The sequence below is a fragment of the Natator depressus genome, chromosome 4, assembly GCF_965152275.1.
Source record: "Natator depressus isolate rNatDep1 chromosome 4, rNatDep2.hap1, whole genome shotgun sequence".
Lineage (NCBI taxonomy): Eukaryota > Metazoa > Chordata > Testudines > Cheloniidae > Natator > Natator depressus.
In genome coordinates this window covers 17606828-17621530 of record NC_134237.1, presented here as the reverse complement: position 1 = coordinate 17621530, position 14703 = coordinate 17606828, and the positions used below count along the sequence as shown (strand labels likewise).

Here is a 14703-nt window from a genome sequence, read left to right as displayed (position 1 = left end):
TCACTAAAATAGCTCTGCTTTCCCATGTGCTGTTGCTGAGATCACTGAAATTAATACTCGTAAACAAGTGAACTAATTATTAGCACATTCACCACTTCAAACAACTCCATGGAATGACAGCTTGGTAATGAATGTTGGCATGTGTGACCACTAAAACCATTCATGAACTCTTACATTTTAATCCCTGGCTTTCTCTGGCCCAAGGAGATGTGGGTGTATTGCAATGCTGCTGGAGGAGGTCTGATCTAAATTAGGATTAAAAGGAAATTCAAGTAAATGTATTAAAGAATCAAGAATAAATTTCACAAGAAAATATAGTTCCACTAAAATTCCTCCACCTCCAGTATTTGTGCACTTATGTTTTCCTCTATGGTAATACTATTCCTGAAGCTTTGCAGAAATGTATGTTGTCATGGAGATTAATAATTTATGACCTACTAATTGACCTTTTATTACTTTTTTTTTTTTTTTTTTAATATAGTTGCAGTGCCGGGTCGTTGCCTTACTGCCAGAACATCTGCAATGGAGGTGGTATCACCAGAGGTGAACAGCTTACTCCCTGAGGAGATAATGGACACTGGCATAACTCTGATGGAAGATGATAGCATTGAGGCTGTTATTGTGGCATCGCCTATGGGAGAGGCTATTCCTATGGAAACAGAACTGGAAGAAATAGTGAACATAAGCTCAGCCAGTGACTCTGCAACTACAACCACAGCCACCACAGAACCAGCTACCGTGCCCAGCAATCACTCAAGCCAAGTTACAGTGAATACCACAATTACAAAAACTGACACTAATGCAACAGTAAAGCCTACCTTGCAAAGTGGCCTCCATAAACTTGGTGCTCAGACTCCTGTCACGATCTCAGCCAATCAGATTATTCTGAACAAGGCCACTGATCTTAAACTTGGCAATCAGACTATTAAACAAGAAGGGCAAAAGCTAATTGTGACAACTTTGGGAAAGTCTGGCCAGCCAATTGTCTTAGCGCTACCCCACAACCAGCTACCCCAGACTCAGAAGGCCACAATTCAGGCTCAGGCAGGAGACTCCAAGGTACCAGCCCAGCAGATCAAAGTAGTTACTATTGGAGGGAGGCCAGAGATGAAGCCTGTCGTTGGAGTCTCCTCTTTGACGCCAGGAAGTCAGCTGATCAATACTGCAGCCCAGTCTTCTGTATTACAGACCCAGCAGTTAAAAACAGTACAGGTAAAAGGGGTTGTATTAATGAAACTTTTTTAAAAATAAACCTTTTTTGTTTTAAAACGAAAACTGTTCCCATATGGAAGGTTCGTTTTTGTTGATAGAAATGTGTTTGCATGTGTGTGCACACGCAACCTTCAGAATTCACTGTGCGTATATATAGAATATTGCTTCTAGTGTATCCAGTCATATCTGAATGTATTTAAATTGTAAATTCTTTACATCCAACTACCTTTTGGGAGATTAAGGTTTTTCGCAGAGTATGTGTCTGTGCCATCAGAATTTATTGCAGTGGAGAGAATTCTTCACTGAGTGTGATTCAGTTAATCCCATATACCTTTAGGAAGAGTGAACTCTGCATGGATATTAAGTTTATTTCTTTCTTCCTGATTGCTGTTTAAATTTCTAAAGCACACCCAGGCTGAATCTGGAAAAAAGATCTTCCCACAAACGTTAGCTGGGGATGGGAGAATAAAACTTATAGTCTATATAAAAAGCAGAATATTTGCTGTGCTTGTGAAATGATGGAGCCATAAGCAAACAAAATAGAGCGCTAAACTCCCAAATGGATATTTCACAGTAAGCAAACCCAAACTATAGCATGCAGAACATTTGAGACTATGTATTTTAAAGCACCATACAATCTCGGTGTTATTTTCCAGTGCAGTCTTTTCTCATATTGCTCAGTGCTTGTAGCCACATCAAAGCTGAAGATCAAATTCCTGACTAGTGTTGATTTTTAATGTTTGACTGTTCCCTACTGATTTCTTTTTTACTTCCATTGTTAATGTTAAGGTTGGCAGAATATCTTTAAAAGAGGTTGTGACTCCTGACTCGGCACAGGAACATTTAAAAATGGATCAATTCCTGCCATTTGGCTTGAGTTGTAGGGCTGATGCTGGCAGTTTAAAAAAAAAGCTAAAGGAAAAAATGCATAAGTTATGTTGCACTCTCAGGTTGTAGCATTTATGATTTTCCTCTTGCCCGTGGCATCTGAGACTTGAAAGGCTGTGATTCTTCCTGATTGTCCTCTGCTATTTTCTTGCCTTTAGGAATCCTGAAGGTTTTCCTGATTACTTGATTTATGTCCGATTGCAAGGCTTTCAGAATCACTGCTCTACAAAACAAACTTGCTCTTCCCCTTTGGTTTCTTTTATAAAACAGATGAAACTGTTTGCATTTGGCTTTTCAAAAGCTACAATTAATGTTTTTGATTAAAAAAACACACACACCCATAAAGCTATGCCATCTGCATGCATGTTTAATATGTAAGAGATCCATAAGGGTAGATTATTGCTTAGTGTGGGCACTGTGGTCTACTGTATCAGTTTCTCAATGAAAAGGGCTGATCATGTGATGCTGGGTCTTTTTTTCAGCTGGTTCTACAGAGAAGTTTATGTAGTAGTGTCAAAGGCGAACCAGTGGTAGGGGAAGCATTCTGGAGGAGAAGAGGACCAGGTGGCAAACAAGGAAGCACAGGAAAGCAAGGGATATAGAGGAGTGGAATGGATGGGATTGGGGAGGAAAAAATGCAGACCAAGAGTCAACAGTGTGACTAACTGTTTTAAAAACAACAAAGCACTTATTGCAACAAAGACAACAAACCACTTCCCTAATACTGCTTTTTCCTTGTAAGAAATTCCAGTAGGTATCACAGGGATGTTATGTCATTGCAAATGGGAGAGAAATCCATGATCCACAAGATCATGAATGTGAGGGAACGTGTTCTGTGAGGGAAAGATAATCTCACTATTAAGATCTTGTCCACACTTACAAAGTTTGATAATCCTGATCTAGGAGATTAATGGTGACAGAGGGAGTCAGGAGATCCAGGTTCTCTTTCTGGCTCTGATTAACTTCTCAGTTCCCCCATGTGTTAAATGGTGATGCTACTCCCCTACCTCAAGGATTTTGTGAGGCTTGCTTAATTGATTTGTAAAACCATTTGAGATCCTCCAATGGAAGGCTTTGTGAAGTGCTCATAATTTATCTTATTTATTTATTTAAAATGCTGTTTGACTCTGAAAAGTGAATTGATTAAAATTAGCCTAGGATCTGAGAATCTAACTGCGTTCTTAGCATACGTCATCATCAGTATTAAAAGTTCTGCAGGTCATGTTAGACCAGAGGTGGGCAGACTTTGTCCCGCGGGCCACATCCAGCCTACGGGACCATCCTGCCTGGCCCTTGAGCTCCTAGCCAGGGAGGCTAGCCCCCGGACCCTCCCCTGCTGTCCCCCGTTCCCCGCAGCCACACCGCCGCACAGGCAGCTGGCTTCGTCCAGGCGGTGGGGCTGCGAGCTCCTGCTGCTCTGAGCAGCATGGTAAGGGGGTGGGGAGTGGGGGGGTTGGATAAGGGGCAGAGAGTTCCGGGGGGCAGTCGGGGGACAGGAAGCAGGGTGGGGCAGAGGTTCTGGGGCGGGGGGGTCAGGGGACGGGGAACAGGGGGGGTTGGATAGGGTGTGGGAGTCCCGGGGGGCCTGTCAGGGGGAGGGGGTGTGGATGGGGTTAGGGGCAATCTGGGGACAGGGAGCGGGGGGGGTTGGATAGGGGGTGGGGTCCTGGGGGGCTTGTCAGGGGGCGGGGGGTAGATAGAGGGCGGGGGGGGGGCAGTCAGGGGCGGGAAGAGGGAGGGAGCGGATAGGGGGCAGGGGCCAGGCTGTTTGGGGAGGCACAGCCTTCCCTACCCGGCCCTCCAGTTTTGCACCCTGATGTGGCCCTTGGGGCCAAAAAGTTTGCCCACCCCTGTGTTAGACCTTCAGTGACACCAGTACAGCCCCATTGTCTTCCAGTTTGGACCTTAAGTAACTGGTACAATCCCATTACTTTGGAAAAGGCAAAACTAATTGGAATTTAATAAAACATTCTATAGAATCCAGGTCCCTCTCTTAGTGCTATATTGAATCTGCAATACTACTGAGAGTAAAATGCCTTATAAACTTGGGCCTCGACTATGCGAGGAAAGGTTTGCTGGTATAGCTATACCAGCAAATCTTCCTAGTGTAGAAGCAACTTATACTGGCAAAAGAGAGCTTTTGATGATCTAACTTACACCAGTTCTCTAGCTGAAATAAACTGTACGAGCAAAAGGACTCTTATGATAAATGCATCTATACCAGGGCTTTTGCCAGCATAAAAATATAATAAAAAAATCACACCCCAACCCCCATTACTATACTAGCAAAAGTTTTGAGTGCAGATCTGGCCTTACTTATGCCTCTTTCTAATCTTATGCCCAGACCGATCTCCACTCCAATTGCTAAGTTAGTCTAAATGAATTTGTCTTGCTATGATAACTGGCAGAGCCAATAGATTGCAATAGAAATTTCAGACTCCTGTGCCACGGCTGTTTTGGCAAAGCAAATCTTTTAAGCCACCTCAAGTGTATCTTCTCTTCAAATTAAAAACCACCATTCTCTCCTCCCCGTCCCTGTTCCAAACCCTGCTCCCTGAACCTGTTTCTTCAAGCTCAATCATCTTTCCTGAAAAATGGCTGTGGTACCTCTCTTCACCTTTGCTCTATCACGCCTCCAGATTTGATATGACAGAATACTGTGTATAGGTTAGTTGTATTTGCATGTATAGGTCAGAATCATCGAGCATATTCTTGTATAAGCATATTCTAATCTAACAGATAAGGGCAAAATCTACCTTTAGATACATGCATGCTGTTCCCACTGAGCTGTGAGTGCACATCCCAGGGCAGAATTTTACCCTTATTATAAATAGACACTTGCAAAGCAGCCTGTTTGTATTCTCTCAGGAGCAGAGGGCTGTGTGCATTTCTCTTGTGAAATTGCCACATAACATTTCCTTAGGGGAGAGCTGCTTGCGGGGAAGATTCTTCACACTCCAATTCAAAGAAACTAGTAGGGCTGGTCAGAAACTTCACTGGAAAATACTAGTTCATCAAACTTGAAATTTCTTGCGAAAGCAAGTTGGGTTTGATGAACTTTAGCTGAATCAGAGGCAGGGTTCTGTCAGAAACCTGCCTGGTTCCCTGCCTGCTGTGGAGCTGGAGGCCCTGGAAGCCTCAGCTCTGACCAGGGTTCAATTCCCAGCTCGGCCTCAGGGAGTATGGAAGTTCTGGGATGGGCTCCCGAGTTCCAGGGTCTGCAGCTCCAGGGCAGCCTCCCACGCGGCTGCCCCAGACTGGGGACCCCAGGACTTCCAGACTGCTGGGCCAGCTGGGTATTTGGGATGCCCACTGTCCCAGGAGTCTGGAAGCTCTTTCGTTCCTGGTCCGGGGAAGTCCGCATGGCAGGGCTGCTCTAGAGCTGCAGAACCTGGGAGCCCTGGGCAGCTGCTGAGTAAAATTGACATTCTTGTCAGACACAAGTAAATAGAATTAGTTGCAATCTGTTTCTACAGCAGTTATCCCCTCCTGTTCCCCCCTCTCCTGATCTCCTGACCTGATCTCCTCACCACCCAGGCTTGTAACCTCCTCCTTCGCAAAAAACAACAATAACAACAACCAAAACTCTAGTTTGAGTGTTCCTAAAATATTTCACATGAGCAGCAGCCTGATATATGGCAGGGCTTTAAAACAAGGTTAATCGCTATTCATTAGTAATACCAAATATCATCTCAAACAAAGGTGTTCCTGCTAGATGTGGATTGTATGCTGAACTAGCTTGACTTTTTGACATCACTTGTTGCTTCAGAGGGTAACAGTGACTGAATTACAGTAATAGTCCAGAGCAGGTGAAACTGATTTCTGACAGGGCAGAGACAATTTCAGGGGGTTTATTAGTAGACGGATATTTATTGTTACAGGTATGTGTGCATTTATGATACTTTTTTAAATTGTTCAAGCAATTTTACTGAAAAATATCTCTTTAAAACAAATGTATTTTCGGATTTTAAACATCTGTCCATCATGGTAGGTATCTATTATTAAAGCTAACTCTTAACTTTCATTAAACCTACATGCTACACAATTATACGCTGCAATGTAGATGAGATCTGCTCTTTCCAAACAATTAAATATAATGTACGAATAATATTTTTTTCTCTCAAACTTCTGTTTACTAATTTCTGTCTCCTTATGTTCTAACAAACTTTCATTTAGGCTAATAGTAAATTTTGCCTCATTTTAAGGCTTTAGACGCATACTCTATTATATTTTCTTTCCACATTTTTAAAAGATATTTTGATCTTTTGGTTCTGTACTTTCTGAAACTGAAGAGAAAATCAGTGCCGAGGCATAGAGTAGTATGTACAGTATATGAGGAGAATAAATCTCCAGGCCACAGCTGGACTTGATTCACAGACTGTATAAGGTAGAGCTTTTCTCTCTGGAATAATTTGCACTGCAGTGCAGAGGAGTGTATGGTTTCTGTTAAATTAGGTCTGTTTTCTAGCTGTGTCTGATTTTAAAACCATCTTATGTTTGCTGCTGTTGGCTGAGTACAGCTGAGGGAGGACAGAGGCACGGTTTGTTTTACTAGGGAGGTTTCATTGTTAAGACAGTAACACTTAATGCCTTGAAAAGGACGGCAGCCAACGTGCTAGGATGATCCTCCAGGCAGTTACAGGCCTAATGCCTCCCACAGCCATCACTAGATGTGAGCCCTGACTCCTCCAGTGGTGCTGGCTATATAACTCGTATCACAGAGTACACTGCTGTGATCTGAAATGACCCAACTGCCAGTTCTTGTTTGAAGGTCTCTGAGCTGATGGTGTGCTGATGCAGATCAATTTTAAAACTGCAGCATTTCTTAAAAACAAAACATCATGAATGCTTTTAGTCAGTGATTGATATAACTAGGGTTTTCTATAGGAGATCACAGAAACTAGCCCACTTGGCAATAACTTCCTCTGAACAGCCTCTTTACTGTGGCCATATAAAATCATAAGTTACAAATCCAAATTCTTGCATTGTGCACAGATTTTATTCTCCATGGGTTACTCTAGAGTGAAAGGTAATTATGGTTTTGATCCCAAGTTTAGGGCCTGATTCTCTACTCTGCTGTCAGTTTTATGGCGTGACAACTCTGTTCAAGTCATTGGAATTACACTGGTGTAAATCTGGTGGTGCTGAGTGGGAAAAATAAACTTCTAATTTACCACACTGGTCATTGTCAGGGCTGACTTTTGGTCAGAGTGCCACAGTAGGTGAGCCAAAATTTTTCTCCAATCAAGTTGGCTCACTTCCAAAAACACATAATTAGGAGGGGATATTCTTAAAGATGGAAATGGCATTCTTACCGCAAGGTGTTTCACCACTGACACACTCCAGCTTCATTACCTCTTTCCACTGCATGACTGTTTGGGGGTGGGCTGAAAGATCCAAGGGGCTTTGAACATCCTGTTTGTATGTTTTCTCATCCCAAGGTGAGATTGTAGGCTTCTTTTATCCCATTGGCAGAAATGGAGGAGGGGTGCGGTGGCGGGAGGCTAAGGAGGAACTAGACCATGACATTGTAACTTAAGGGACAACTGGACAGAGATGTGGTGTGCTCTCCCACTATCACCCAATCTGCCTGTTGGTATTTGGGGTCCAGCAACCAGCCCATTCTTCCTCCAAAGGGTCCTCGTATTCCCCCACAATTCCCCTTCTATTCATTTAGAGTATAGGCCCTTCTGACCCTTGCCCCCACACAATGCCCAGAAGCTAAAGGTAGAGACATCCCTACTTCCATATCTAGCATATTGAGGCCGTGGGCCTCAATTTATACCTGCTGACTGATAACAGACAGCCGCAGGGAGCTTTTGTGGCCAACAAATTAAAATATATCCTAGTTACTGGAAAAAGGTATTCTAAATCAGTAACCCACAACTCTTTGCCTGCTGGATACCAGTATCAGATTTGATCACTAACACAACCTAGTGCTCTATTGAGGAGGTCAGGTTTTGATTTCCATAAATTGGATGGGGAGATGAAAGGCTTGTTTATAAATCTTAGGTTGGACCTGAGCTCCCTCAACCAACTAAAATTACCTGTCTCTTATCAAGCCATATTTTCGAAGACTTGAATCAGTCTTCACAGGTATGGAAGGTTTGCTGCAGGAAAAAAGTACCCTTTGTTTCTGTGTCCAGAAATTTGCAGCTATTTAAAAGTAAGTGTCAAAAGTTCCCAGGGATCGATAGCGTTTTCTTACAACAGATGCTGAACATGGTTTCTCCATCACCAGCTGTGCGGTAGAAGTATACTGCCAGGTTGGGATACATGGACCAACACTTCCAAAAAACAGTTTCCTTCAGTGACTCAGACTAGGAATAAATACCTTGTTTGAAATGTTATAACTTTTTAAAAATCTCACTTCCGTATCCGCAAATATGCTTCAACTTCTTAAATAAAACTCTGGATGAGCGTGGAAACAATTTTAGGACTTCTGCCCGAGGGTCTTTTATGACCAGACATATTTTGGAAGAGATTTACTCTATCTGGAAAAGAAATAGTTTTGCTATGCTGCACCTTTGTTTACTTCTCTGGCTGACCAAATGGCACTAATGACAACCTAATTCTCTCCCTAGGGAAAAATTGGGGTTGGAATGGGAGGGAAACAACAGCAGAATATTATGGATGAATCACTTCTGCTCAATTATATGAGTGTTGTCCCCTCCCCTTTATTAGGAACCTAGCAAAATTGTATTTCAAATCCCAACACTATGAGGTTATTTTAAAATTCTTTTCTCTCTCTCTCTATGTCCCTCTTTCAGATTGCTAAGAAGACTCGAACACCAACTTCTGGTCCAGTAATCACCAAGCTGATCTTTGCAAAACCAATTAATAGCAAAGCGGTTACAGGACAGACAACTCAAGTGTCGCCAGTCATTGCAGGTTGTACTTCTTTATGACTTGTTTTGCTATACTGTTTTTCAAGGGCTGTGGAATGAAATGGCAATACTGAATACAAATCTTGCTGTTCATTTACTGTAGCTTTTGATGCTACGTGAAGTGCATCGCATTTCAGAATTTTAGAAGTTTAAAAGAACTTATAGCTAATATGTAGCTGCTTAAGATGGTACACCACAACTGCACGTTTTTGTTTTTTATATCAGACCTCAGTCATTCAGATTGCTAGCTGTGAAAGTATCTGCATGCTAATAAGCTTTAAAATTGCTAATAAAAATTAAACAGATCAGATATCGATAATACAGTATTTATTTTTATGCAATTCAAAAAAAGCTATCCAAGACTGTAAGTACTTTGAAATTATGTTAAACACACAATCGTGTGTAAGAAGGAAATTGCATCTTATTAATAACATTGGCTTTTTTGGCTAAAGCCTGGAATGAGGAATGAGACAGTGGGAATGAATTAGGTCAATAAATGTATACTGATGTAGTTCATCAGCAGGTGTGTTGGGTCACACTTCCTTATTTTTAAATCCTATGCTGTGTAGCAGTTGCAGGGACACAATCAACTTGAAGTCTTAGAGTTTAAAAAATAGCTTAAAGTCTTTGCACCTGTCCTGGAGTACCCCTGCCAGTTTTTATGGTTGTACAAGTTCACCTTCTGTTTTTTCTTAAGATGCTTTTCTTTTCCCTGATGCTATGTGGAAAAAGTCCTCACAGACAGAATGGACTGACGGATTCAGTATGCAGAAAGTGCTAGCAAATGTGTAAAGTGAATGAACTGAAAAAAGAAAGTAAATTTATTTTTTCCTCTAATCTTTTCCATTTATTGTATTTGTAAATATTACTTGTTGCAGACAATATTTTCAGACAGAAATGTGACTTTAAAGCTTACAGTGCCCCTTTAATGAAATTGCATGGTGTGTCCATGTATAGGTGCTTACTTTCATAGAAATGTCTATAAATATAAACAAACATGATGAGAAATGATTTTCTACTTTGGGAAATAATCAGCTTGGTTTTGCCCTCTCCATTTTGTACTTTCAGCTCTTCTAGACCAGTGGTTCTCAGCCTGTGGTCTGCAGACCACATCTAAGGGGTCCATGAAAGACTTAGTCTGAAAACTGTCTGAACAGAATTCAGCTATATATAATACAGACAGTAGATTTCCAAAGGGGTCCGCAAAGCCATTTGAAATCTTCTAGGGTCCTGCAAATGAAAAAAGCTTGAGAACCCCTGAGACAATGTATACATTCAGTGTTGAGTATTGCCAACATAAATATAAAAATAAGATCTAGGAGATGCTGTAAATTATCTCTTAAAACAAATATGAAAGATAAGGAGTCTGCAGAGCTTGGAAATAGGTGGTTCTTCAACTTCTGAGAGAGTCACGTAGGCCCCAGTCCTGTGAAGTCTGATGACATACTGAACTTTATGCATAAATCTTTGCAGGATTGAGGCCTTGAGTGGCCCATGAAAAGACACAACTATCTCTGCAAGGTTCCTTTTAACTTTTTATCCATATAAGCTGCATGTGATATGAATTACCACCCTTTTCTTATCTGGCTTTGCTTTCTGTTCCTTACTCCTGCACCTGATTTTCAGTTTAAGTAGTATTTCTGTCTTTTCCAGGTTTCCATGTTTTTCTGAAAGAAAGTAGCTTCTGCTTTCCTTTCTCCGCTCTCTTAAAATTTGGTCTTAAACTTCTAGATGGGAAGTTTATTAATTGTATTTATACAACTTAAACCCCCCCCCCCAAAAAAAAAAAAAAAAAAAAAAACCCTTGCACAAAGCCATATTAAATTTTCACTAATAATATATGAAAGAGTGGAAATTAGCTAAGACCAGGACCATAGCAAGAAATTTATATGTAAGAACATGCCATTTTATAATTTCTGCTAAGTCTGTTTCCACTGCAGTATTGGAACAGAAACACAAAATTGACAATTAATTTAGTTTTTTTGAAAAGATTTGTATTTCAACTTCATTTTTCTTTTAAACCAATGTGCTAGAATCAGGACTTCTTTCTCCCAGTCCATGCAAGAAAAGCATCACTGATAGGTGGAACTCCTGCTCTGAAAAGGGGAAAAGTGTTTTTAAAGATGTGTTCACCAAGCTTGCCATCTGAGAGAGTCTTTGGCCTTCACTCACAGAGAGGGTGTGGCACGTGTGCTTGCTGATATTTTTTAAGCTGACTGGGAGGATCTTACAACTTCTAGCTTTTAGCTTCCTAAAGTTTTAAGTAAATGTAAACAGTGAGCCTTCCAATTAGGAAGGAAGGAAGGAAAAACAAGAGTGGTGCTCAGGGGATAGACAGAGAAGGAGAAAGCTGCTGTCTTCAGAAAAACAAACTGGAAACATTGAAAAGTATTGAAGGTGAGGTTTTTATATCATGTTTGTAAGAACATCATGTTTCTTTAAGGGCTATTAGTAACAATGAAGTTGTATTTTTTTATTGTACATTTTTACTAAACTTAGATCATTTTTTAGTCTTGTGTATATCCTCCTGGGGGAGGGGATATTTCACTAGAATAATGTTGTTTCAAGGGGGTTGTGGAACTCTGTTGACGTGTCTGTCATCTTACTGCTTAATTCTTTCTCTTGTCTTTGTCCCTTGCCTGTAGAGCAAATACTTTCATCTTGATCAAAAATGCAGGGGAAAGTAACTCGGCTTTTTAAATATTTGGTGCTATTGTACATGGAAGATGTGAGCACAGGGGAGCAGTTGATCTCAGTAGTTCCCATTCCCGTTGGAGCATCCATTTGCAATAGATGGTGGACTGGTGTCCCACCAATTTTCCCAGTGTCATCGTTTCTTGCTCTGCATTCTGACTCCAATTGCCACCGTTTCGCCTTTTTATTTCCATTTTAATTATTTTGTTTTATTTCAGTTTTTGTTCTGTCTCTCACCAATTTCCCACCACTGCCCCCGGGCCGGATCTAACTCCTATTGAAATTAATGGGTGTGTTTCCATTGACTTCATTGGAAGTGAGATTGGGCCACAGTAGCCCTAAGCTACTCAGTGTGGGCGCCCAGTGGTCGCTGTGTCAGCCTGGGCTGCCTGCTAGGAGAAGAGAAGGTTGGGCTCCTGAGCTGCTCCTTGTACACATGACCTGTTCCCAGGGGTTGCTGCAGGAGCAGGGTGAGAAGGCTTTTAAGGAGCCAGCTTTCACAAGCACAGAGGCATGTGTAGATCTAGAGTGGTGCGGTTTTTTTCCCACCCTCCCACAGTTCTTATGCACCCCCTCAGCTAGTCTGGTGCCTCCCTTTGGGAGACCTTGATCACAGTCCTGCTGTAGAGCCTGCAGAGGAGCTCATACTTTTTCTGTGGAGCTGTCGAAACAGGCCTGTTAACTTTGGATTTTCTTTTTTTCTAAAAGCAATCTAAGAAAAATGGATTATGACCTCATGCAGACTGCCAGGTTTGGGGCCTAAACTCCTTAATTATATCCCTCCTAAAGTGAATGCAAATGAAAAAAATCCCGCTAGAATTAACAGTGAGGTTGGATACTTGTGTCCCTATTTTACGAAATATCTCTTACCAATATAAAGTCAGTCCCATATGAGCGTCACCTCCTGCTTTCCACCACTTCTGCTCTGTTGCGTCCTTTGTGTCCTTTTGATAGGGCAGCGGGGCTAAATCAGCAGTGCACTTGCCAGCATCAAGCTGTATGTGAAAGGGTTTATGACCCTCCATGTTTTCTAATAGAAATAGAGATGAGATTTTGGTGCCACTTGTTTAAGCTTGTTACCGTTGCCTGTCATCTAGGAGCAGATGTTTATTCAGGTTGCACTTTGATCTGGGGATAGCACATTTACATTGCTCAGTGATACATAAAATACAAGAAACAAATCCTGAAGGAACAAACTTACAACTAATGTCTACAGATAAACTAACAAAACCTCCCCTCACCGTCCTAAAATAGCTCATTTTTGCTGATTGGCTTTTTAATCTTTCAGTGGGTTGTACTGAATACTCAGAAGCATCTTCTGAGTATGCTGGTCTTCCTGAAAAACGGGAAAGTCTCTGGGTGTTTGCGCAGCAGGCATTTATCAAGAAGGCTGGGGCAGGGTGATAGTAAGTCTCTTGCCAGAACTAGCTTTTTGTGTAGGGCACCATGATGTCAGAGTAGTGCAGAGAAGATTGAGCGAAAACTCAGCTCTGGGAGTAAGGAATCATCAGTGAAACATATTGAAGATGTCAATGTAAATTTAACTTTTCAAGGTATATTTAGACATGAGGTTTATTTGGAAAACTCCCAAAAGCAATGTGCTTGCTTTTAAGGTGGTTTTCCTCTGACTATTTCCTTGCCCATTAAACATACTCTAAATAATATTGGTGTCACTCCCTATTAAACATGATCTAAATAATATAGTGTCGCTCCAATGATATCAAGGTAACTTTCCCTTTGAGGTGGTGTCAAGGTGCATCGGCATTCTGTTAGCATCCATGATATGGAAAGAAACCTTTTGCTTGTGAGGCTGTCACAAACAAACATACAAGTAATTAGGGTGACCTTGTGCCTCTTGTTTACAGGTAGGGTTCTTTCACAGACTGCTCCGGGAACGCCACCAAAGACCATAACCATCTCTGAGAGTGGAGTTATTGGGCCTTCTTTAAGTTCTACAACGCAACAGACACCTAATAAAATAGCTATCTCCCCGCTGAAGTCCCCTAATAAGGTAAAACACCTTGCCTTTTGCGTAAGTGTGGTGTGTATGTATGCAGTGCACTGAAGAAGCTCTAGTACTGTGCAATTGTTTGCTTCAGAATTAATTTAATCAGCTTCTTCATTTTGCTCAGCAGTTGACAGTGGTGTCGGTGGCCTCGCAGCCTCCGAACTCCCCTCAGAAGACGGTGGGTGTTCCTCTGAATGTAGCTTTAGGACAGCAGATCCTCACAGTGCAGCAGTCAGCACCTTCTTCCCCTGGCAAGGCCATAGTCAACCATACAACTGCTCAGGTATATATTGGCTTTCCTTGTACTGTACAGTTTTATCTTCCATGAGTCAGCTGCAATTTCCACTCTCTGTCTGAGAGCACTCAGCTGTCACAGGGTGTTCTTGTTTATGGGGACTGCCAGACACCAGAAGCATCACCTGTGGAGCAAGCAGTCTTACTACCCAAGAGCCAAAATGAATGCTATTAAATCTGAGATCACTAAGCATGCAGAGGGAAGCCAGGCAGTTAGACAGTGACTTATCAAAGCTGGGGAATTGAATGGTCCATCAGCTGCTTTTTAAATAGGAGAAGAACAGAAGCTAAATCTATAAGTATGTAAATAGGACTTTAAACTTGTTTTACTGATTAGCTGTAGAAAGCCTCTCTCTCTTTTTGGTTTGACTGCATTACATTTGCTTTAGGCTATTTTCCTGCCTCTTAGAACTGCACAAATGTGGCATTATTTTGTCTCATCAAAATGATAGAAACTGAAATATGGCTAAATAAAAGTAAGAACGGCAGTTACTAGGAGGTGCTGCAAATCATTTTCCGTTTGGAGACACTTACGTGGCACCTTCACTAGATGCTTGGGTTTAAGGGAGAGTTCAGAATGTAGGGCTTGAATCTCAGAGGTTTTGCAAACCTCCTGGGAGATTGTGAACACTCTGCTTTCCACAAATCAAGCCCTAATCTGTAAGGCTGTTCCATTTCTTTATACAGAATTGTTTCTTCTTTCAAACCGTGGTGTCTTCC

The 14703-nt window shown here is 41.6% G+C and overlaps 1 protein-coding gene across 2 annotated transcripts in view; it reads left to right on the top strand.

Moving 5' to 3' along the window:
* LIN54 (lin-54 DREAM MuvB core complex component) overlaps positions 1–14703 on the top strand; it is a 63407-nt gene that overhangs the window by 28894 nt on the left and 19810 nt on the right. For both annotated transcript variants that reach the window (XM_074950505.1, XM_074950504.1), the window contains exons 2-5: positions 482–1212; positions 8871–8991; positions 13547–13692; positions 13814–13972. In XM_074950505.1, coding sequence (XP_074806606.1) covers positions 523–1212; positions 8871–8991; positions 13547–13692; positions 13814–13972 — 1116 coding nt within the window. In that variant the 5' untranslated portion in view covers positions 482–522. The remainder of the gene's footprint in view (positions 1–481; positions 1213–8870; positions 8992–13546; positions 13693–13813; positions 13973–14703) is intronic.